At 35.5% G+C, this 26,213-nt stretch overlaps 1 protein-coding gene across 2 annotated transcripts in view; it reads right to left on the reverse strand.

The window, feature by feature from the left end:
- Positions 1-26,213, reverse strand: part of ADGRB3 (adhesion G protein-coupled receptor B3) — a 756,020-nt gene that overhangs the window by 465,016 nt on the left and 264,791 nt on the right. Inside the window, exon 3 of one of the 2 annotated variants that reach the window (XM_032154235.2) lies at positions 1,513-1,623. In XM_032154235.2, the coding sequence (XP_032010126.1) occupies positions 1,513-1,623 (111 nt within the window). Of the gene's footprint in view, positions 1-1,512; positions 1,624-26,213 lie in introns of those variants that run through there. The other variant, XM_032154255.2, reaches the window with a different exon arrangement.

Raw genomic sequence — 26,213 nt, forward strand, 5'->3', positions numbered from 1 at the left:
TCTCTTTTGCACAAATAAAATACACCTTTTTTAATCTTGCAGAAATGCCCCCATTAGATGGAGCCGACAAAGATGGGTAGTCAGCCCATGCCCGTGTGCCTTGACTTAATGTCTCTAATCTCTGCTCAGTGGTTGAGACTTTTTGCTCCCTGTAAAGGACAGAAATACATTTAGCAATTCGGAAATTTGCCTAAACCTGTTAATGCACTTTTGGACTTGTTCAAACAAATAGTAAAAATAAAAATCAATTTTTCTTAAACAAGAAAGTACACAAAAAGGGATCCAGATAAGCAAGTTTCTACATTTCTGTATTTGGTTGCAATATATATCTCAGAAAAACTAAAAGTGAATCCTTGTAGAATTTATTTTAAACTTCTTGTTCTGAAAATTTGATCTCCTTACAACTAATGTATCAAAATCTTCTACTCACCCCTTATTAAGAGCAAAACTCATTAACAATATTTGCATTTTTATATTGTAGATTCGGATCTGCTGTTTTAAAAGTATTATCCTAAGAACATGTGAACTGAAGGAAATATCCATTTCTTGGGGGAATTTCATCACTATCAGTCTAAATGTCATGTCAGGAAACTGGTCATGCACTTGAAACTTCTGTATTAATGGTAAAACATTAAGATGTATACAGTTTTGTAAGACATAGATAAAACAGCTTTCAATTTCCCAAAATAAAGGTGACAACTCAAAATTTACATAACAAAGTTGAAACACTTTTTCTTTTAAGGATGTACTACATGCAATGTACTCAGATGGAATTAGACCATTTATTATGATAAGAAAAAATATGAATACATATATTAGTTCAAATTCTATAACTGAATAATGGGCATAAATTATACATACTCCAAATATTTACAGATATATTTGGATGGAAGTTTTTAAAAGCAATCTAATTAATTTAGAATTAAACATTTTATGAAGTAGAAAGTCATTTTAGGTCGATATTTAATTACTTGGCATGTGTTACAGCTTACTTAACACTTTCAACTTTTTATTACTTAGCTTATATAACAAAACTCTTTTCAAATAAAAATTATTAAATTTTTTAAAAGTTTATATTTTCTGTGCATTTTAACAATAATACAAGTAGGATCACACTTGAAAAAATTCAATATATTCAATATTGTTAAAATAAATTTCATTGTCTAGAGTTTCATTTAAAGTTCTAATTTTTGAAAGTCTTACGTGAAGAAATAACTTTGCTGTCTTTCTTTAAAAGTTTAATGATACATTTTAAGTAGCTAATTAGCATAAATGCTACTATGTAAATCCTAAATGTCCCATACTGAAAGCAAAATAATTCTTATATAATTTTTGTGCACTTTTCAATTCACAGCTACTTTATTTATGGACTTTAACTGGTGACAAAAAAAAAATGGCTCGAAAAAATATCAGCTCCAAAAACTGACAAATGTGCAGCAAAAGATTATGAAAACATGCAGTGGTTTCATTAAATTAACAACAATAAATAGAAAAATGTAACTAACGTATTACCAGTTTGTGCCATAAATTTAGCAGCATCAGCTTGTTCCTGAGGGACCCTTTTTTCATGAACAGATCGAGGTCGCTGACTTTTAATTGTATGATCTCCCATCATTCCAAATTCTAAAGACAGAATAAAGGTATATGAAAGCTTGTGTGTAGACATTTCTCACAAATTACATTACTGTCTCATGCAATATGTTCCTATACATACCTAGAAGATAATTGTTAAATTCACAATTCTAAACTTGCTAGGCTATTCTGCTTGGAATATCTCTAAACTCAAGTCAGAAAACCAATAAACATGAACAAGATTTCAAAAAACAATAATAACAGTCAATAAAATGACACATCAGATTTTAAGTCAACTTAACAGAGATACTGTACTCTTTTCTGATAATGTTTTGAAGCAACACATAAGAAAAAAATACAACCACAGTGTTAACTGTTGTTTTTTTAGAGAGAGAATCCTGACTTGGTAGCATCTGCTTGTTTGCTCTACAATCATCACCCCCAGAAGTTTGTCAGCAGTTTTCTTGTTACTAGATTACTCAGACCTGTAACTTAACTTTTCTAAGGTAAACCCAGTCACTTAACAGACTACCTTTTTTTTTTTTCATGCAAAGATGAGGTTGCCCTTGGTGTCCTCAAAGGCTCATGGAATATAGTGGCCTTGGTCATTCTCATTATTTCCTTCCCTGCCCCAATTAATTCCTCCCCCTTTTTCTAATCACATGTAAGAGAATATTTTCTCTTTAAAAAGTTATATTTATAAAATGTATTGTTTCCAGCCTTCTATTATTTGATTATTTGATAGTAGAACTTTCAAGAAAGGCAGAAAAAAAATTGTCTGGGACTAATTCAGGAACAAATGGAAGAAAGAAAAAATTAGTTGAGTAAAAGAATAGCTTCTATGTAACCTATTTTTAAAAATTCATATTCTTAGAATTCTGCAAGATATCTGTGCTTATTGAACTGTGACCGAAAAGTGGTTTTACTAAAATCAGAGCCTAATATATGGAATAGTTGTTGGTTCTGTCTCATAGGAGTTTAGATAGGGGAAGGGAATACTGAGGGGCAAGAAATTGTGCTGCTATCTTTTACATCAAGAAAATTATCAGGCCCTTAAGACCAGGTCTCTTAAACATAACAAAGATGACTGGGTGAAGTGTGTTCCAGTGACACTGCTGATAGTGTAATTAAGCAGCGTATCTTCTAAGCACTAATTCTACCAATTCTTGTATGTAAGGAGAAAAGACTAGCACACATTTTCATCTGTCCTACAAAATCCTCACATAAAAATTAAACCATGGCATCTGACTGATGTGTCAGAAATTTTTTACAGATAATCTACACAAAAGAACATCCCCTGAGAAATCTGAGAAATCTAAATGTGTGTTTGTTTTTGTCAGGTGAGAAAATATCCAAGGCAGAAAATGTAAAAGAATAGCTTCTATATAATATATTTTTAAAAATTCATTTGCTTAGAATTCGGCAATATCCTACACCGTAGCTAATTCTACTTATCAATGATAAAATGTCAGTGGGTCTGACCTTGTAAAATCCATCACTATTTTCCATTAACACCAACATCCTTTCATTCCACTTTTTATGTGTGCTGTATGCGGTGTCTAAACCATGTTTTGCCAGGCCGTAAGAAGCATCTAATCACTCATTTAACAATTTTGGAAATGGAATTTTATATCTAGACTGACTATCCAATATTTTCAAGTATTATATGGAATTAGAATGTTTCTGGATATGAAATAGCACTGGAATTTAGTAGTAATTTTTTATCAACAATATGCTTCACCTTATTTCCTCTTGAATCTGTATTTTAAGTTGCAGGTATGTCTATTGTTTTCAGCATTTATGTCAGAGTATAGGTTTACATAAGTCACCTGGGGGCTCCGATGCTCACACTAAGGTAGTTTTGGCACTGAGAGGCCAAAGAATGCTGAAAAGATTATTTCATGTCTATAACTTAATTATGTAGTAAATAACTGTGTAACCTGTTCTAGTAGAAGGTAATTCTTCAACTCAGTGGCAGCGTGATAATAGGCTGAAATCTCTCTTCCAAGGAAAATGGTTTATTTTTAACAGAGACTAAGAACTTGAAATTTAGAAGGTCTGAGTATGTCCGTGGGTCTTGGTCTGTCACCCAGGCTGAAGTGCAGTGGTGCAATCATAGCTCACTGTAAACTTGAACGCCTGGGTTCAAGTGATCCTCTCCCTTGCCTCAGCCTCCCAAGTAGCTAAGACAACAAGCACCATTCACCATGCCTAGCTAATTTTAAAGTTTTTGTTGTTGTTGTTGTTGGAGGAGGTCTCACTATCTTTCCCAGACTGATCTTAAACTCCTGGCCTCAAGGAATCCTCCCACCTCTGCTTCCCGAATTGTTGGGATTGCAGATAGGAGCCACCATGGCCAGCCTTGGGGTGATTTTAAAAGTGTCATATTCAATTTTTAACACTTTCTTAAGTTTAAAACAAGTTGAAGTGTTCATTTTTTAAAGAATAGAACAAATTTAAGTAAATCATTTTATATTATTAGTTGGAATGTGATTTACATCTCTTAAAATATGTGTAATGCAAATTAAATTTCAATATCCTACAAATTAAATTTCAATATCCTACACCATAGTTATTTCTACTTATCAATAATCAACGTTATATGAATACTAGTGCTGATAGTTTATCATGTCACAATATTTGTGATAAGAAATTCTTCAATAGTTTATGAACTTGATTACAAACTTATTACATAATCAGAAGTTTGAATTGGAATTGTTGATTATTGTTGTACAACAATATAATGTATCTGAAAAATTATTTTGAAAAAGTGAGAATTAATGTGAGGTCCTGATATAACTAAATTCCTCATAAGAAAGAAGACATTAAAAATTCATTCTTTTTTTTCAGATGGGAAAACAACACTATGGTGGTATTTTTTTAATATTCCACATCCATTGTTCTAGACTTAATTCAAATTTGTAATTGAAATATATAAACTATTATCTAACCAAGTGTGTTTCTTCTGCCAAAGTTTACATCCCATGTTTCAAAATAAAAACATTCTTTGTTTTAGAGTTGCTACTAACAGTAAGATTTAACAGATAATGTTATGGTTCTCTCCATACATAGCAATGGGGTATTTTCAAAACATTTGTGTTGTCTTTCAAGATGGCATTATCTTCTTCACTTCTAATAAAAATTTAGGCCAATTGGATCATCCAAACTTAGGAAAAAACAACTATTTTTGCTATTATTTTATGTGGTGAATGTGGGTTGAGGTACACTTTTAGCATAGTAGGCTTTCTGAATAATATAAATTCTTCATGGGTGGTTGATTCATATTTAAATGATTCTTACTTGGCAAAGATAACATATTACATTAGTTACACGAGAAAAAGAACATAACCAAATAAAAAGATGATCTGCTTTGGTGAAAGCAATGGAAAGCAAGTTATGAAATCAAATGAAATAATGTATAGCATAACATTATATATGTACACATGGTACATGGTTTATGAATATACAGGGTTATTTCCTATATCTTTATGTTGATGTTATCAGTGAAGTGGTGGGTAAATAACTATGTTCATGTATAAAACCCAAATGATTAGAGATGATTGCCATGTTTAGGCACATTTTCTCAATCTTTCACTGTGCTTCTTGCTGAAAAGCAATATGCTCTGGAAGTCAGATACAAACAAAGTTACATGAAAGAAAAATTTTAAAAATAATTTCCTTCAGTACAATTTTATGTCATTTCTTTCCCCATCCAGGAATATGTAAGTAGATCATTAAAAAACAAATAGACTTAAAATTTGACTTTTGATAGTCAATTATCAGTTATAAAGTTTTTGTCTGGAAATTAAACATCATAATAATGTGAAATCGAATTCGTTAAAAAGTTAAAACACCAACACATATCTGTTTCTTATTTTACCATGTGTATTTTTAAACATACAGACAAGCACATCAATAGATTAGTAGATAAGAGTCATTACTGTAATCTGTCTAGCAATGGAAATACTACTTCACATTCTTAGTTATCTTTTGTTTACGTGTCCACAGAAATCATCCTCACCTAGGCCATTATTGCTTCTCAATAAACTTTTCGAGTTATGTCCTACTTACATTGTGTGGCCAAAGTGCACTACTTGTTGTTATGGGATTCGTCAAACCACTGCACCCTTTCTTACATTTTCCTAAACTTAAAACACCTGCTTTTCTAGTGATGCCTGCAAGTAAATCTCTCACCAAGCCTAATTCAAATGGCACAACTTCCGTGAACTGTCTCCTCATTAACCAAAAATACAAAAAAAAATTAGCCGGGGGTGGTGGCGGGCGCCTGTAGTCCCAGCTACTCGGAGGGGCTGAGGCAGGAGAATGGCGGGAACCCGGGAGGCGGAGCTTGCAGTGAGCCGAGATCGCGCCACTGCACTCCAGCCTGGGCGACAGAGCGAGACTCCGTCTCAAAAAAAACCAAAAAAACAAACAAACAAAAAAAACAAAACAACCTCTGCCTTCCTTAACTTCTATTTTTCTTGGCTTTGAATTAAAAATGGACTTTCATTATAATTATTAGATTGTCTTACTCTTCCTAGCAGATTATAAACTTCTAAGGAAAAGGAAGTTTTATTTATGAATTTTAAAATCACCTCCTGCTTTGGACATAACTGAAGTGCAATCTTTATTTATCAAACAAATAAATTTTGCATTAGGGATTGTTTCTCCAAAACGCAAGTTTCTAGATGTTGAGAACCATATCTTTAACTTGCTTGGTTCAATGGGGAAAAAAATAAAATTCTCTGTGAAGTATTTGAAAATTGGTTATGTATGATTATGATGGTCAAAATTCCTGCTGTCAATAAGGTTATTATCCATAAATATTCAGGTTATTATCAAAATAATTGAAATACTGCTTCAGTTGAAAATTAAATGTCACTGTCCTGAAACAAAGCTTTATTTTTTAAATAAACATTTACTAATTAGTGTCTTAGGAACCAAAGTTATAAAGATGAATCAGAAATGGTTTCTGATATTCTAAAGCTCGTAGTTCAAGGAAATCCATTAAACATGGCCTGATCCTTTGAAATATATAAAACTATTATAATCAAAATATTATTGAGCTACATTTGAGACTCACTGTCAAATACTGGAATGCCCTCAACTACAATGACTTGCTAATTTGTCTCCAAAGAGAAAATAAAAATAATCTTTTAATATGTCTCCAAAGAGAAATACAATTAAATCTTTCAAGCCATACAATCATACATTAGAAGTGGTATCTCATTTATCACAACCTAACAAGAAAGAATATTAAAATATGATTTGCTGACAGGAGAAAGATTCCATCATCTGACTGGCTTAAGGTATCGTAGGCAAGTAAATTCTGTTCAGAATCACCCATATATTTTCTGAAAAATGTCATTAGATTTAATGCCTTATAGGCTCATATTTAGGCAGGAATATAAATTATTAAATTTGTTCATTTAGAAACAGAAGTGGCACAGTGACTTTGCATGAAAATATTTCCTGCATACTGTAGTTGGGAGATATTTTGATAGTGAAGAGCAGCCCAGATTATCAGGATTTTGGTATCGTTCTAATTTGTAAGAGTTTGCCTTGATTTTAATAGTGTTTAAAAATGTTATCAGATTTAAAAATTGTATTCTCTCATTTAATATTTTTTAGTACCTATATAGCCAAGTGTTCTGTGAAAAGACAGAGCTGATAGAAGACTGGAGTTTATATAATCAAAAACATTTCTACAGTTAGCATGAACTGAATACAATTTTTAAACGGATACTTTTACTACTGATTATAAATATACTAATTTCATTTTCCCATAGAACCATAAAAAACACAAGAAAACTTCTACAAAATTCAATAATGACAGTTATAAAATAAATTAATAAATATTGGGATATATTTAAATAAAATAAGATTAATCAATATTAAAAATAGTAGAAATCTGATAAATATATCATTAACATTTACGAGATTAAGTGATGCTCTTTCTTATTATTTCTTGGTTCCATTCCCAAAGCTAGATATGTGGCTACAGGGCCCAAAATACTATTTCTTACAGTAACAAAATGAAACTTGCTTTCCGAAATACTTCGACAGAGATGATTTTATTGGGTAGCTGGGCATAACTCTGTTAAGCAAATGAGTAATTTTAGGGCATTTCTAAAAATGGATAAAACATGAAATAGTCAAAGGGCACACTGCTAATATGTTTACAGAAAAGTTAAAAATGTTCAAGAGTTTTCAATGTTGTTACATTATGTAACATAACATTTTGTAGAAGTGATTACCAAATATATTTGGTGTATCTAGACAATAATGCTATATTTATTTAACATTAGTCCAAGTAAAAATGATGAAATAACTACATATAATAGATTTTCTTTTGGAACTCCTCCAACATTTGTTTGAAAATTATGTAATGAAATATTTTATGAGAATGTTTCCAGGAAATTCAGAGGATAAACCCTTAAATCATTATTTTCATACTTATTCTGTTTGTCATCCAGGAAATGTTAGTAAGCTGGACACACTCTTCCATGCAAGAATTCATCAATGTGTGTAATCGTGCAGGAATTGTTATTTCTTATCCATTATGCAATTGAATGTTAATATCTCATCTCTTTCTGAGACAACTACTGAATTCTTATAAATCAGCAGTAATAGTTTGCTTAAAAATATGTTTTATTTGTTGGTGATGAGAAGCACATAAACGACAAATACAATTCTACTTTTAATAGTACTAGCAGTTAGATTTTGTTGTTGTTGTCGATTTGTTTCAGACCTTAATTTAGCACATTAGCATACCAGTGGCAAAATAAGATGCTTTACTGTAATTGTTAACACCTTTACAGTAGACTGAAACTCAGACATACACGAATGTGTGCACATTCACGAGTCTGAGTAACATAAGAGTTGTTTCATTTCCTCAAGACATTTTCTCAAATCATTCAAGGTTGAAGTTATTTTGATCTACATCTAAGCATTAAATCAAGGTTTACTTTGCACGTGAAATCTCAAGATTGTCTAATACTTTAAAAAGTACATCTATGCTATAGCTAGCATCCACACGAGACAGAATTTTTTTATAAGGAGGAATTTTATCAAAGGCATTTGGGAATGAATACATTTCACTCATTCAACAAACATTAAATGAGCACCCATTACATTCCACACAGGATTCTCAGCACTGGAGATGTAGCTGTGAACATAGCAGACAAAAATCTTGTTTTTCATAGAAAAACATTATTGTTATCCCTAGTCTGATATATAAGGCTTATGAAATATTGAATGAAAATTAAATTAACAAGCCAGCACTTTAGAAAGGTTATCAGTAGTTATATATACATTTCTCTTATAGATAACTTTTAATTTAGTTTTTCATTCATAGAGTACTTCATATAAAACCAAGTGCGTATCTCATCCATATTATTATTCCACAAAATTTGTTTTAAAGGACCATTTAAATTAAAACTGTGGACACAAAAGCCATGTCACTACTACACAAACAATATTGCAGTCTTACTGGTCTTTGTATTATGCTTACATATGCTTATTATTATCTCTTTTTAATTTTAATAGATTTTTTTTGTTATGAACCAATCTAGTCTCTCTATACCTCAGAAGATAATATCTGTCCTTTATCATTCTATCCTTCTATTCTTATATTATATATTTTATTATGTTTATTTTTTAAAACTGCCCAAGAAGATATAAATGTACTTGAACTACATCATTCCCTTATATTTCCCTATTGCTAGACATATATGCTGTCTTCAAAGATTTTTCTACTTGAAGAGAGTCTTCTAAAGTGGTTTTGCTGTGAGGAATCACAATTTAAATTTTGTTAGATATTGCCACATTCCACACCCCCCGCCGAAGTGTTTAGTGTTTAATCCTGACATATTTCAGTACACGTAGTGTTGGCAGGGCAGACGTTAACTCTTCTTCATCTGAATCTATTTGATTTCTATCAACATGCAACATCTCTCTTCATTCTGATTTGTGCTTTTCATGTTTACTCCAATTTTGTCTGATATTAATGTTATTATTCCTGCTTTGTTGATACACTTGTCTGCTACATCTTTTTCTATATTTTATTTTCAGCCCCTTAGTGTCATTTTGCTTCAAGCATGTATCTTTTACATAACATATATAGTTGGATTTTAAAAATCCCATCTGACCCTCTTCCTTTTAATAGGGAATTAAACCCACTCACATTTATTATATTTATTACGATGTTGAACATTTCTCTTCTGTCTTATTTTGGAGTTTGTCTTTACAATGTTTTCTTGCTGTTTATTTTTTGCTCTTTCCTAATGTTTTTGGATTGATAGGAATTGCCATTGCTACTTTTTTTCCTCGAGATATCCTAATTTAATTATTTAAAAGTGTTATACCCTAATTTTTTACATATACATAAAGTGTATTTTTAAAAATCTGTCCATCTCTTTAATTAATCAGCATCTATAGGCTTCTCCAAGACAATAATTTGGATCTGCTATCACTTCCCCTTTTTCCTTTACATCCATTTGTCATGTATTTCCAAACCATTACATTTGTACATTGTGCTTTAATAATTTAGATTTAACTATTAGATTTTTTTTTTAGTTTCTTCATTTGTCTTCTTTCTTGGATTCATTTATCATTTTGTTCAATGTATTCTTTCACAGAGAATGGGCCAAAGTTGATTTACCTCACCCTGACACGCTTGAATGTTAGTCTGGCTAGCCTTAGAAATTTAGGGTTAAGTTTTTTTTCTCGTTGAACTTTGAAGATACTTCTGTACTCACTCCTAGTATCCAGCGTTGCCCACGAGTCTTCTTATAAGAGAACGACTTCTATACCTGGAAGATTCTTAGGACTTTTTTTTTTTTTTTTTGATACAGAGTCTCTGTCGCAGATGCTGGAGTGCAATGGCTCGATCTCGGCTCACTGCAAGCTCCGCCTCCCGGGTTCACGCCATTCTCCTGCCTCAGCCTCCCGAGTAGCTTGGGCTACAGGTGCCCGCCACCATGCCCAGCTAATTTTTTGTATTTTTAGTAGAAATGGGGTTTCACCATGTTAGCCAGGATGGTCTGGAACTCCTGACTTCAGGTGATCCACCAGCCTTGGCCTCCCAAAGTGATGGGATTACAGGCGAGAGGCACCGCACCCAGCCCCCACTTTTTAGGACTTTTTATCTTTGGAGTTTTGAAATTTTAGCAGTGTGTCTAGATATTCGTGTTTTTCATTTCGTTTACTTGGTACTCTGTGTTCCCCTTCAGTACAAGGACCAGCTATCTAGCAGAGCACATTGAATGTTTTCCTCCTTAGCTAACTTTCTAATTTATTTTCTTCCACGTTTGTTTTGGAGGTTCTGAGTTACCGCCAGCTGTACTCTGCTTCCATCTCAACCCCCTCACATTCCAATCATTTTCTCTATGAAAATTGAGCCCCTGATTCTTGATTAATAAAGGCTAACTGCAAAATATATAATTTCCCATTTCATTCTCTGAACAATTCTTACTTGTTGCAGAAACCTCTCAAAAGAATATCCTCTAATTCCTCTCTTCCCACTCACCCAATAATGTCAGATAACCTGACTTCAAACCTTCTGCCTTGAATGAAACTGCTCTCTTGAAAGTCAATTGCCTCTTAAGAACTGTCACATTCATCATGATTCTTTCAGGATTTGACATTCTCCTGCCCTCCCCATCCCACAACTGTTCTTGAAATGCTCACCTTCCTTGGCTTCCAAAGCTGACAGCATTTTAATTTTCTTCCTCCTTTTGTCTGCTTTTCTGTCTCTGTCATTGCCTTAGTGACTCTTCATCCTCTAAATGTGAGTTTTTCCCTTAGGTTCTGCCTCAACATTCTCTTCCCCAGAAATCTCACTCATTCCTACAGGATCAGGTATGGCTTTTAGGCAAATAACTGTCAGCCTCTCACTCGCATCGGCCAATATACATTTTGCAGGCCACCTGCACTAAGTGCCTCATAAATATTTTGCTGGCTAACAGCATTTATTAAAAGAAATAATCATTTCCCTTAGGAGACCCACTCCTTGCTGTACATTTTGCATTTTTTTAACAAACACACAGTGCCCAAAATAAATATTTGGTGAATAAATAAATATAAAATTAAAAATAATTTGAGCAGAAATACTGCAGAAAGCTATCTTAGGCTTATAAAAATATTGTGCTGAACCCATTTGGTTATATAAAGATAGGATGCCAGGCTTGAAAAGTTACTGGCTATAGAATAGAGATATACTTTACATAATTGCAGAGTAATAATTAAAGTTTACTGAGGCTTCTAGAGAGAGAAGGTGAGGCTCACTGTGGACAATAGAAAAGGGGAGTGGGGCTAAGAAATTTTGGGAGAGGAATAAAAAAAGACATGTCCAGAAAAATGGTGGGAAAATGAGACCAGAGGAAACAAACTGAAAAATTCATTGTGGAAGGAATTGAAAAATAAATTATTAATAATAGTGATATTTAGATAGAAATACATACTATGCTGTGGTAACATATAATCCCTCTCTACTCCATCCAACTTTTATTAAATGCCTACTTAACCTGCATTAGAGATACTTAAAAGGAAGCGATTAAAGAAAAGGAAGATTGGTTTCATGTTGAAGTTGAAAAGGGAGACAGAATAAAGAAAATAGCACCAGAAGGAAAATGCAAAGCACTTATTGATAATATGGATGAAATAAATGGATGAGTGGACAGGCAGAAATGTATGCAGCCCCTGCCTCAAAGAATCTTTAGAAATATTAAGAAGATGTTGAGTTTGGGGTGGAGCCAAGATGGCCGAATAGGAACAGCTCCGGTCTCCAGCTCCCAGCCCGAGCGACACAGAAGACGGGTGATTTCTGCATTTCTGCTTGAGGTACCGGTTTCATCTCACTAGGGAGTGCCAAACAGTGGGTGCAGGACAGTTGGTGCCGCGCACTGTGTGCGAGCCAAAGCAGGGCCAGGCATTGCCTCACTCAGGAAGCGTAAGGGGTCGGGTCAGGGAGTTCCCTTTCCTAGTCAAAGAAAGGGGTAACAGACTGCACCTGGAATATCAGGTCAGTCCCACCCTAATACTGCGCTTTTCCAATGGGCCTGGAAAACAGCACACTAGGAGATTGTGTCCTGCACCTGGCTCGGAGGGTCCTATGCCCACGGAGTCTCGCTGATTGCTAGCACAGCAGTCTGAGATCAAACTGCAAGGCGGCAGCCAGGCTGGGGGAGGGGCGCCTGCCATTGCCCAGGCTTGCTTAGGTAAACAAAGCAGCCAGGAAGCTCCAACTGGGTGAAGCCCACCACAGCTCAAGGAGGCCTGCCTGCCTCTGTAGGCTCCACCTCTGGGGGCAGGGCACAGACAAACAAAAACTCAGCAGGAACCTCCACAGACTTAAATGTCCCTGTCTGACTGACAGCTTTGAAGAGAGTAGTGGTTCTCCCAGCACGCAGCTGGAGATCTGAGAACAGACAGACTGCCTCCTAAAGTGGGTCCCTCACCCCTGAGCAGCCTAATTGGGAGGCACCCCCCCAGTAGGGACAGACTGACACCTCATTCGGCCGGGTACTCCTCTGAGACAAAACTTCCAGAGGAACTATCAGACAGCTGAATTTGTGGTCTCACGAAAATCTGCTGTTCTGCAGCCACCGCTGCTAACACCCAGCCAAACAGGGTCTGGAGTGGACCTCTAGTAAACTCCAACAGACCTGCAGCTGAGGGTCCTGTCTGGTAGAAGGAAAACTAACAAACAGAAAGGACATCCACACCAAAAACCCATCTGTACATCACCATCTTCAAAGACCAAAAGTAGATAAAACCACAAAGATGGGGAAAAAACAGAGCAGAAAAACTGGAAACTCTAAAAAGCAGAGCACCTCTCCTCCAAAGGAATGCAGTTCCTCACCAGCAACGGAACAAAGCTGGATGGAGGATGACTTTGACGAGTTGAGAGAAGAAGGCTTCAGACGATCAAACTACTCTGAGCTACGGGAGGAAATTCAAAACAATAGCAAAGAAGTTAAAAACTTTGAAAAAAATTTAGAAGAATGGATAACTAGAATAACCAATGGAGAGAAGGGCTTAAAGGAGCTGATGGAGCTGAAAGCCAAGTTTCAAGAACTATGTGAAGATTGTAGAAGCCTCAGTAGCAGATGCGATCAACTGGAAGAAAGGGTATCGCTGATGGAAGATGAAATGGATGAAATGAAGCGAGAAGGGAAGTTTAGAGAAAAAAGAATAAAAAGAAATGAGCAAAGCCTCCAAGAAATTTGGAACTATGTGAAAAGACCAAACCTACATCTGATTGGTGTACCCGAAAATGACGGGGAGAAGAGAACCAAGTTGGAAAACACTCTGCAAGATATTATCCAGGAGAACTTCCCCAATCTAGCAAGGCAGGCCAACATTCAGATTCAGGAAATACAAAGAACACCACAAAGACACTCCTCGAGAAGAGCAACCCCAAGACACATAATTGTCAGATTCACCAAAGTTGAAACGAAGGAAAACATGTTAAGGGCAGCCAGAGAGAAAGGTCGGGTTACCCACAAAGGGAAGCCCATCAGACTAACAGCTGATCTCTCGGCAGAAACTCTACAAGCCGGAAGAGAGTGGGGGCCGATATTCAACATTCTTAAAGAAAAGAATTTTCAACCCAGAATTTCCTATCCAGCCAAACTAAGCTTCATAAGTGAAGGAGAAATAAAATACTTTACAGACAAGCAAACGCTGAGTGATTTTGTCACCACCAGGCCTGCCCTGAAAGAGCTCCTGAAGGAAGCACTAAACATGGAAAGGAACAACCACTACCAGCCACTGCAAAAACACGCCAAATTGTAAAGACCATCGAGGCTAGGAAGAACCTACAGCAACTAACGAGCAAAATAACCAACTAACATCATAATGACAGGATCAGATTCACACATAACAATATTAACGTTAAATGTAAATGGGCTAAATGCTCCAATTAAAAGACACAGACTGGCAAACTGGATAAGGAGTCAGGACCCATCAGTGTGCTGTATTCAGGAAACCCATCTCACGTGCAGAGACACACATAGACTCAAAACAAAGGGATGGAGGAAGATCTATCAAGCAACTGGAAAAGAAAAAAAGGCAGGGGTTGCAATCCTAGTCTCTGATAAAACAGACTCTAAACCAACAAAGATCAAAAGAGACAAAGAAGGCCATTACATAATGGTAAAGGGATCAATTCAACAAGAAGAACTAACTATCCTAAATATATATGCACCCAACACAGGAGCACCCAGATTCATAAAGCAAGTCCTCAGTGACCTACAAAGGGACTTAAACTCCCACACAATAATAATGGGAGATTTTAACACCCCACTGTCAGCATTAGACAGATCAACGAGACAGAAAGTTAACAAGGATATCCAGGAATTGAACTCAGCTCTACATAAAGTGGACCTAATAGACATCTACAGAACTCTCCACCCCAAGTCAACAGAATATACATTTTTTTCAGCACCACACCACACCTATTCCAAAATTGACCACATAGTTGGAAGTAAAGCTCTCCTCAGCAAATGTAAAAGAACAGAAATTATAACAAACTGTCTCTCAGACCACAGTGCAATCAAACTAGAACTCAGGATTAAGAAACTCACTCAAAACCGCTCAACTACATGGAAACTGAACAACCTGCTCCTGAATGACTATTGGGTACATAATGAAATGAAGGCAGAAATAAAGATGTTCTTTGAAACCAACGAGAACAAAGACACAACATACCAGAATCTCTGGGACACATTCAAAGCAGTGTGTAGAGGGAAATTTATAGCACTAAATGCCCACAAGAGAAAGCAGGAAAGATCCAAAATTGACACCCTAACATCACAATTAAAAGAACTAGAAAAGCAAGAGCAAACACATTCAAAAGCTAGCAGAAGGCTAGAAATAACTAAAATCAGAGCAGAACTGAAGGAAATAGAGACACAAAAAACCCTTCAAAAAATTAATGAATCCAGGAGCTGGTTTTTTGAAAAGATCAACAAAATTGATGGACCGCTAGCAAGACTAATAAAGAAGAAAAGAGAGAAGAATCAAATAGATGCAATAAAAAACGAAAAAGGGGATATCACCACCGATCCCACAGAAATACAATCTACCATCAGAGAATACTACAAACACCTCTATGCAAATAAGCTAGAAAATCTAGAAGAAATGGATAAATTCCTCGACAAATACACCCTCCCAAGACTAAACCAGGAAGAAGTTGAATCTCTGAATAGACCAATAACAGCTTCTGAAATTGTGGCAATAATCAATAGCTTACCAACCAAAAAGAGTCCAGGACCTGATGGATTCACAGCTGAATTCTACCAGAGGTACAAGGAGGAACTGGTACCATTCCTTCTGAAAGTATTCCAATCAATAGAAAAAGAGGGAATCCTCCCTAACACATTTTATGAAGCCAGCATCATCCTGATACCAAAACCTGGCAGAGACATAACCAAAAAAGAGAATTTCAGACCAATATCCTTGATGAACATTGATGCAAAAATCCTCAATAAAATACTGGCAAACCGAATCCAGCAGCACATCAAAAAGCTTATCCACCATGATCAAGTGGGCTTCATCCCTGGGATGCAAGGCTGGTTCAACATACGCAAATCAATAAATGTAATCCAGCATATAAACAGAACCAAAGACAAAAACCACATGATTATCTCAATAGATGCAGAAAAGGCCTTTGACAAAATTCAACATCTCTTCATGCTAAAAACTCTCAATAAATTAGGTATTGATGGGACGTATCTCAAAATAATAAGAGCTATCTATGACAAACCCACAGCCAATATCATACTGAATGGGCAAAAACTGGAAGCATTCCCTCTGAAAACTGGCACAAGACAGGGATGCCCTCTCTCACCGCTCCTATTCAACATAGTGCTGGAAGTTCTGGCCAGAGCAATCAGGCAGGAGAAGGAAATAAAGGGTATTCAATTAGGAAAAGAGGAAGTCAAACTGTCCCTGTTTGCAGATGACATGATTGTATATCTAGAAAACCCCATTGTCTCAGCCCAAAATCTCCTTAAGCTGATTAGCAACTTCAGCAAAGTCTCAGGATACAAAATCAATGTACAAAAATCACAAGCATTCTTGTACCCCAATAACAGACAAACAGAGAGCCAAATCATGAGTGAACTCCCATTCAGAATTGCTTCAAAGAGAATAAAATACCTAGGAATCCAACTTACAAGGGATGTGAAGGACCTCTTCAAGGAGAACTACAAACCACTGCTCAATGAAATAAAAGAGGATACAAACAAATGGAAGAATATTCCATGCTCGTGGGTTGGAAGAATCAATATCGTGAAAATGGCCATACTGCCCAAGGTAATTTATAGATTCAATGCCATCCCCATCAAGCTACCAATGACTTTCTTCACAGAATTGGAAAAATCTACTTTAAAGTTCATATGGAACCAAAAAAGAGCCCGCATCGCCAGGTCAATCCTAAGCCAAAAGAACAAAGCTGGAGGCATCACGCTACCTGACTTCAAACTCTACTACAAGGCTACAGTAACCAAAACAGCATGGTACTGGTACCACAACAGAGACATAGATCAATGGAACAGAACAGAGCCCTCAGAAATGATGCCGCATATCTACAACTATCTGATCTTTGACAAACCTGACAAAAACAAGCAATGGGGAAAGGATTCCCTATTTAATAAATGGTGTTGGGTAAACTGGCTAGCCATATGTAGAAAGCTGAAACCGGATCCCTTCCTTACACCTTATACAAAAATTAATTCAAGATGGATTAAAGACTTAAATGTTAGACCTAACTAATTAAATAAAGATCTGCACACAGAAAGATACCATCAGAGGACAAGGCAACTACAAAGGGGGGAAATTTTTGCAACCTCTCACTAATCTACAATGAACTCAAACAAATTTAGAAGAAAAAAACAAACAACCCCATCAAAAAGTGGGCAAAGGACATGAACAGACACTTCTCAAAAGAAGACATTTATGCAGCCAAAAAACACATGAAGAAATGCTCATCATCACTGGCCATCAGAGAAATGCAAATCAAAACCACAGTGAGATACCATCTCACCCAGTTAGAATGGCCATCATTAAAAAAGCAGGAAACAACAGGTGCTGGAGAGGATGTGGAGAAATAGGAACACTTTTACACTGTTGGTGGGACTGTAAACTAGTTCAACCATTGTGGAAGTCAGTGCGGCGATTCCTCAGGGATCTAGAACTAGAAATACCATTTGACTCAGCCATCCCATTACTGGGTATATACCCAAAGGACTATAAATCATGCTGCTATAAAGACACATGCACACGTATGTTTATTGTGGCACTATTCACAATAGCAAAGAGTTGGAACCAACCCAGATGTCCAACAACGATAGACTGGATTAAGAAAATGTGGCACATATACACCATGGAATACTATGCCGCCATAAAAAATGATGAGTTCGTGTCCTTTGTAGGAACATGGATGAAACTGGAAAACATCATTCTCAGTAAACTATCGCAAGGACAAAAAACCAAACACCGCATGTTCTCACTCGTAGGTGGGAATTGAACAATGAGAACTCATGGTCACAGGAAGGGGAACATCACACTCCGGGGACTGTTGTGGGGTAGGGGGAGGGGGGAGGGACAGCATTAGGAGATATACCTAATGCTAAATGAGAAGTTAATGGGTACAGGAAATCAACATGGCACATGGATACATATGTAACAAACCTGCACATTGTGCACATGTACCCTAAAACCTGAATTATAATAAAAAAATCAAATTTTATTTTAATTTATGGCTAAAACTATCAGACAATTGAGAATAGTAGAGGCCATTCCTGCATATCATCTGGATGAATTCTTAGTGGGTTTTGAATACTAGATATAGATTTAAACACTGCTACTAAATTCCTTATTTTGATGACTAGCTTTTCGCTTTTTCTTCAAATAACACCTATTAAACTGTTTCATATAAAAAAAAAAGAAGATGTTGAGTTTCTAGCTCTAAATTATGTTAAAGTTAAGCCAAGTGTGTGTTTAAAAATTTATACTGAATTAAAGACAAGTTTTTGGAAGGCTGGAGTATTTGGGAGCACCTTGATGACAATGCTAGGGTTATAAATTCACATTCTTTTACTTGTGTCTGGGTATCTCATATTAGTAATATCCATTAAACATGGTCCTTCCGGTGATTTTGTATTTTCAGAACTATATGAGAACACTAACATAATCTAGCAAGGAGTCCAGAGTTGTTTGCTCATCATGATATGACTGTGCTTCTACAAGGCTGGTGACCAAGTGGCCAAGGATGTGCAAGGGGGTTACGGATGGCATCTCTTACATGTCAAATTATTCCCTATTCCATCTTACACGTTTTTCTTCCCTCAACATCCCAACCTTTACAGGAGACATTAGCACTAATTATCCAATTATAATGAACTTTTTCATCAAGAAGTAAGTAGAAGTCATTACAATTTTGCTTCTCTGAAGGAAAAATGTTTTCCCTTGTGTTTTAGTTTCTTAAAAAAATGTTTTACCTGACATTTTTCCATTACTTAAAATCCTTCTATGAATCTGCATATTCTGTATATTATTATTTCTTTGGCAGAAAATTGTATAAGAGTATATCCTCCTAGCGGGGATACAATTGACTTAAAATAAGTTATATTAAAATGATTGCATTGGTTATTTGATAACCAAAGTTTAATGAGTCAACATTGTAAGATAGCTATACCAAACCTAAATTTAATTTTTGATTGCATTTTTGAAGCATGGAATTCAGAACTTTTGAATTACATATCAATTAGTCATGGTCTTTATTTTTTAAGAGGCATATTGATAAAGTAAAATATGTGCAAAGAAGGGTGCTCAGAACATTAAAAAGGTGAGAAGGGGAGTGAAGATTGTCTCAAAAAAAAAGAGATTAGTTTAATTTTTATTTTGGAAATAATTTTTGAGTGCCCAATGGATAAGGCACTTAGGCACTTTAGAGAATAAAATCCAGTAGGAAAATTAGGACAAATCCAAATAATCAAACTTTAATATTGAGTTATTAGTACCCCAAGCGACATACAAATAGATTCTAACAAATATCAAGAACTGAGATTATTTAACTTGAAACAAGAAAATCTCAGGAAAAAAAAAATAGTAATTATCTTCAAATATTTAGAAACTTATCATGTAGAAGAAAGATTAAAAACAAATCAACTATATTGTTCAGGCAACTATATTGTTTATAAGGAAAAGTAGGTCAAATCCATAGGAAGAACTTTCTAACGATTTGGGATGCATGAAAAGGAATGAGTGGCCACATGAGGTACCCACCAAGCCTTTGATCACTGGAAGTGCTTAAGTAGTGGTTGTGTGACTAATGAATATTGTAGACATAATTCTTACATGGATTTATCTATGATTCCTGGAATTGACTGTGTTTCTTATCTTTCTCTCAACTCCATGTCCTGTCAATTTTAAATTTCCATTATATTCCTATCCAAAGCTTTTCCAAATCCATAAAATCAGTGGTAGAGCTGATGCCTCTACCACTCCAGTCCAAATCCCAGTAGTCTCTATCACTTGGACCAATGTAATTGTCTCCTAACTGCTCACATCACACCACCGCCCAACGCTGAGCATTTCTGCTGCTGAGAATTCTCCACATAGCACAGGGACAGATCCTTTACAAGGTAAAACATATATAAAGTCCTTCTATGACTTCTCAGTATTTAGAATAGAACCCAAACTCTTTACCTTGGCTCGTATGAAAAAGCCCAGTAGAATCTGCCCCAGCCTACATCTCCAAGACCATCTTGCATCTTTCATACCATGCTGTAACCATACTGGCCTCCTTTTCGTTTCTGCAACATGCATAGCTTATTTCTCCTTTGCACGAATTGATTTTTTTTCAACTGAAAAACTAATTGTGTTTGACAGATTGTCTTGTCATTCTTATCTAACCTAAAATTTCACCCCTTTCAAGAGACCCTTCCCGACTACCAAATACAAAGTACTTATACAATGATTTCCTAAGATCAAATTTTAATTATTTGCAAAGAACTCATCAACCTGTATTTTGTTTTGTTTTTGTTCATTTGTTTTAATAAATTGCTGTATCCACCAAACCACTAAACTGTGAGCTTCACAGGAGTAGGAATATTAACTGTCCATTACTGTATCTTTTGCCTGGTAAGCAATTGAAAAGTACTTTGGGAGGGTGAGAGAAAAGAAAGAGAGAGGAGAGACAGGGGAAGGAGAAGGATTATTTTCACGGAGCAATCTCATAATATTGACTTTACTCACTTTATTCTAGGTGATTTCCTCACATATATCTTCCAATTCACAAACATTTCCTTTTACATTAGTGTTTATCCCATCTACAGAATTTTTCATTTTAGTAATTCCATGTTTAATTTTTAGTAGTTCTGTTTTTCTTAATCTTCTTATGTTTATTCTATTTTTATTTATTCATTCTTTCTTATTTATAGTTTTAAAATGATTTCAACTCCTTAGGAAAGTAACTTTAAACATATCTCCTTCATAGTTTATTTAAGGTGTTTTTTTCCTAGTTCTTGGTTTGCTCCTTGTGTTGCATCTGCTGCTTCCTCTGCATATCTTTCTGTTTCCTTCTTTTGTTTATTTTTCTTTATATTTTTTATTTAATTTTATTTCTATTGAGTGTTCATCTTGCACAGTACTTTTCCGCTATGAAACTCATATAATGCCTCACTGTAAAAGTCCTTCCACAACTTCCATAGCAGTAAATTCCTTGGTTTTAGGTTACTGAATCATGACAGCATAAATTCACACCATACACCTGTGTGGTATGTGCCAGTGTTTGTGTTTTTTCTTGGGTAGTTTTTTTTTTCGCCTCTCACTCAAGGCTCCAGACAGAAGGCAAGCTTTCTTCTCACTGTTTCCCAGGCCACTGAGTAAAGTTTTACTAGATCTCTGCTGATAGACGGGGCAGTTTTCTGAAGCCTAAGACTTTCTATAGTTGGATTGCTTTTAGTTCTCCAAAACTACAACGGCTGAGGACACTCTCCTGTCTACACAACAACACTTAGATCCCCATTCTTAGCCATTTAGAGCATATAGCTGTCTAAAATAATTAAGTTCATCCAGCATACCCTTAATATTTTGTCTTTTATTGTTCCTGTTGTATTTTATGAACACCTATACATTTCCCTTTCTTTTGGGCTTGGCTCATTTTTTCTGTCATTATATTTTATCCAACATTTTTATGAATTTTTAACAGGTCTGGGTCCATTAATATCAGCCCATTCTGCCATGTGGCTGGAATTCTTTCCAATGAAATAGGCACTATATTTAAGTGCTATCTTCTGGATGAGTTAGGTCCTATTATTATTCTCATTTTACTTATGAAGCTGATGAAGTTTCAAGAGGTTATGTTACTTGTCCATCATTACGTAGCTAATATGTGTTGGATCTGGGACTCAAAAAAAATTGCATCAAATTGATGGCCAAGTCATGCTCTCAAGTATAAGGACATATAGTTAATAAGACCACTGAGATTTCTTTCAAATTATAACTAATTTTATGTCCTTTGTATCCTTTACTTCTCTAAATTTGCAGACATGTCTTCATGGTGTTAATTATGGTAGCGAGGCTCAAATATTATTAATAGAGAATCAGGCAAATATATGCTCTGGGTTTTTATAATCTTAGCTGTTGGTTCCTTTCAACTGTTTTGTAGATTTTATTTGATACTCTATGGGAAGCAAAATATGCCAGATTAAGTGCCTCACAATGTGAATTGATATTAAGATACATTTAAAAATAATGTAATCCTATGGAGTCATTAACATGAGGTTGGATATAATAGAATCACTTTAATGATGAGTAAGGTATCATACTGCTTCCTCTCTAACGTTTTCACCCTTGGCAACCAGATACCTTTGAAATTTTGCCTCTACCAAAATTTCTTTTATGGAACATAAATAAGAAGGTGAATATACATTATTAATGAATCATTAATAAGTGTTAGTATTAGGCCACATTAGATTCATTCTGGAAGAGGCACAGAAAAAAAATCAGTACTTTATATATTCATTCCACAAGTTACTGAGACTGAAAGGCATTAATTTTGGTGTCCTCTATAGACCCTAAAGGTTTTCTGAATCCAAGCTTAATAAAAGAATAGAATTCTCATAACAGTACTCAATTATTCTTAGTAAATGGCTGAGAAAGAACTGAACTCTTTTACCAGGCTTGCAATCTGTTAATCATTCAAAAAGGTCACAACGGAATCATACAAATACTTTATTTTTCTGTGTAACAGTGCTCTATGTTTTTCTCAAACCCAGTAGTTTCACAGATCAGAATTTCCCACTTCCCTTAAACACTAGATTGACCTCAAAAACAAGTCTCAAAAGATATCATTCCAGACATTAAAAAAAAAAAAACAGAAACAACTACCAAATGATGTTTGACATTTATGAACGACCTTTGTGTAGCAAAAAAAAGAGTAATTTTCCAAAAAGCCAACTTTCAAACTTTCCCAGAAGTGAATTTCCAAATGAAAAGACATCATGAGCTAAAAAAGTAATTGCCAGCCTTAAACTTCTTTTTGCAAAGACCACAGAAAGTAGTAGAGTTAAATGCCCAAATTAAACATAAATGCTCTGTTAAGTTTCATGTCCCTTTTGCAACACTGCTGAATCAGGTTTGATACCTTCTAAATGTGCACTTTCTTTTTAATTGTTAAACCTCTCTTTCTCACACACAGCCTCCTATATAGACAGAGGGCATAGCATGCTGGTATCCAGAGTATCACACTGAATTTAATGACTTAGGCATTTAAATTAGATTTGTGGTTTGCTGTCTTGACCTGTGGCTTTACCTTCTAAATTACCTTTTTTTTTTATTAATTATACTTTAAGTTTTAGGGCACATGTACACAATGTGCAGGTTTGTTACATATGCATACATGTGCCACGTTGGTGTGCTGCACCCATTAACTCGTCATTTAACATTAGGTATATCTCCTAATGCTATCCTTCCCCCCTCCCCCCACCCCACAACAGGCCCCGGTGTGTGATGTTCCCCTTCCTGTGTCCATGTGTTCCCATTGTTCAATTCCCACCTATGAGTGAGAACATGCAGTGTTTGGTCTTTTGTCCTTGAAACAGTTTGCTGAGAATGATGGTTTCCAGCTTCATCCATGTCCCTACAAAGGACATGAACTCATCATTTTTTATGGCTGTGTAGTATTCCATGGTGTATATGTGCCACATGAAGAACATTCCATGCTCATGGGTAGGAAGAATCAGTATCGTGAAAATGGCCATACTGCCAAAGGTAATTTATAGATTCAATGCCATCCCCATCAAGCTACCAATGACTTTCTTCACAGAATTGGAAAAAACTACTTTAAAGTTCATATGGAACCAAAAAAGAGCCCACATTGCCAAGTCAATCCTAAGCCAAAAGAACAAAGCTGAAGGCATCATGCTACCTGACTTCAAACTATACTACAAGGCTACAGTAACCAAAACAGCATGGTACTGGTACCAAAACAGAGATATAGACCAATGGAACAGAACAGAGCCCTCAGAAATAATGCTGCATATCTACAACAATCTGATCTTTGACAAACCTGACAAAAACAAGCAATGGGGAAAGGATTCCCTATTTAATAAATGGTGCTGGGAAAACTGGCTAGCCATGTGTAGAAAGCTGAAACTGGATCCCTTCCTTACACCTTAAACAAAAATCAATTCAAGATGGATTAAAGACTTACATGTTAGACCTAAAACCATAAAAACCCTAGAAGAAAACCTAGGCAATAGCATTCAGACATAGGCATGGGCAAGGACTTCCTGTCTAAAACACCAAAAGCAATGGGAACAAAAGCCAAAATTGACAAATGGGATCTAATTAAACTAAAGAGCTTCTGCACAGCAAAAGAAACTACTATCAGAGTGAATAGGCAACCTACAGAATGGGAGAAAATTTTTGCAGTCTACTCATCTGACACAGGGCTAATATCCAGAATCTACAATGAACTCAAATAAATTTACAAGAAAAAAACAAACAACTCCATTGACAAGTGGGCGAAGGATATGAACAGACACTTCTCAAAAGAAGACATTTATGCAGCCAAAAGACACATGAAAAAATGCTCATCATCACTGGCCATCAGAGAAATGCAAATCAAAACCACAATGAGATACCATCTCACACCAGTTAGAATGGTGATCATTAAAAAGTCAGGAAACAACAGGTGCTGGAGAGGATGTGGAGAAACAGGAACACTTTTACACTGTTGGTGGGACTGTAATCTAGTTCAACCATTGTGGAAGTCAGTGTGGCGATTCCTCAGGGATAGAACTAGAAATACCATTTGACCCAGCCATCCCATTACTGAGTATATACCCAAAGGATTGTAAATCATCCTCCTATAAAGACACATGCACACGTATGTTTACTGCAGCACTATTCACAATAGCAAAGACTTGGAACCAACCCAAATGTCCAACAATGACAGACTGGATTACCCTCTAAATTTCACACTGCATCTACCTACAGAAGGATATTTCTAGGCTTCAAGCAGTAGATTGTTTGGAAAAGAGTGATAGAAACCATTTAAGTCCCACTCTGAGATCAACAAAGAAGCGATATCAAAAAATGCATGACAAAGTTACTATCAAATGATCATATAAAATTAAACTCAGAAGTCACAGAGAGGTCTGTCAACATTTTCTTCCTTTTGTTCTTAAGTGACGACAACATTTCATGAGCTCTGACTATGCCACTATGCCTTAGTAGAAGGATAAAATTTGTTGCCTCATTTACATTTCTGTGGAATAAAAATTTTTATTTCTTCACCAATGTAGAGATGAGGAAGTAGAGGATAAAGTTATAGTGTCCAGTTACACTGTATATTACAGAGCTCAGATTCAAAATTAAGTATGTTTGTGTTAAAAGCCATGTTGTTTGTCCTACAATATTAAAAGTAAATACACAAAGGCAGGGTGTTCTTTTCTCATATAAAAGTAATTCAAGTTCATAATAGAAAATACAAAATGCTAGAAAAAATATTTTATGTGTCCACCAACTCCACTACCAAAAAAATTATTATTAACATTATCTTCCAAGTTTTGGACTGTGTTTTGTGAGGAAGCACATATAACAAGATATTTGGTTTTCTTGAGAACTTGTTAACGCACGTTATCTAATAGTGCAAAGATTTCATCATTCAAGAAATTTTACTTAATTAAGATCTCCAATGTCTTCCAAGGAAAAAAGGGCACCATTTATTGGTCATCCCAAATAGGATATTGACAGGTTTTCATCCAAAAGAAGAAAAAGAGGGGGCCTCAGGAGAATCACTTATACATTTAAGGGAAACTGAAAGTTTTCTGATTGGATGTCCATTTAGCCACAGGCTTGCTTGTCAGCTCTGGTGATGTCAGATACGGAAGAGAGGAGATGCTTAGGTGAGACCATGTGAACTGCAAATACAGAAGTGGATTAGTTTCTGAAGCTCAGGGAAGTAAATGAGGATTTTTATAACTTCAAGATAAAAATATTTAGAAATAATGAAATTATATAGCAATACGGAAGTCACAACAAGGGCTTTATTTTGAAAGCTTGTGACTTCACTTTGAGTTCAAATACACTTTGAGAGTTTAACTTCTTAATGGAAATATTCA

The sequence above is a fragment of the Hylobates moloch genome, unplaced genomic scaffold (genome assembly GCF_009828535.3).
Source record: "Hylobates moloch isolate HMO894 unplaced genomic scaffold, HMol_V3 SCAFFOLD_2, whole genome shotgun sequence".
Taxonomy (NCBI): domain Eukaryota; kingdom Metazoa; phylum Chordata; class Mammalia; order Primates; family Hylobatidae; genus Hylobates; species Hylobates moloch.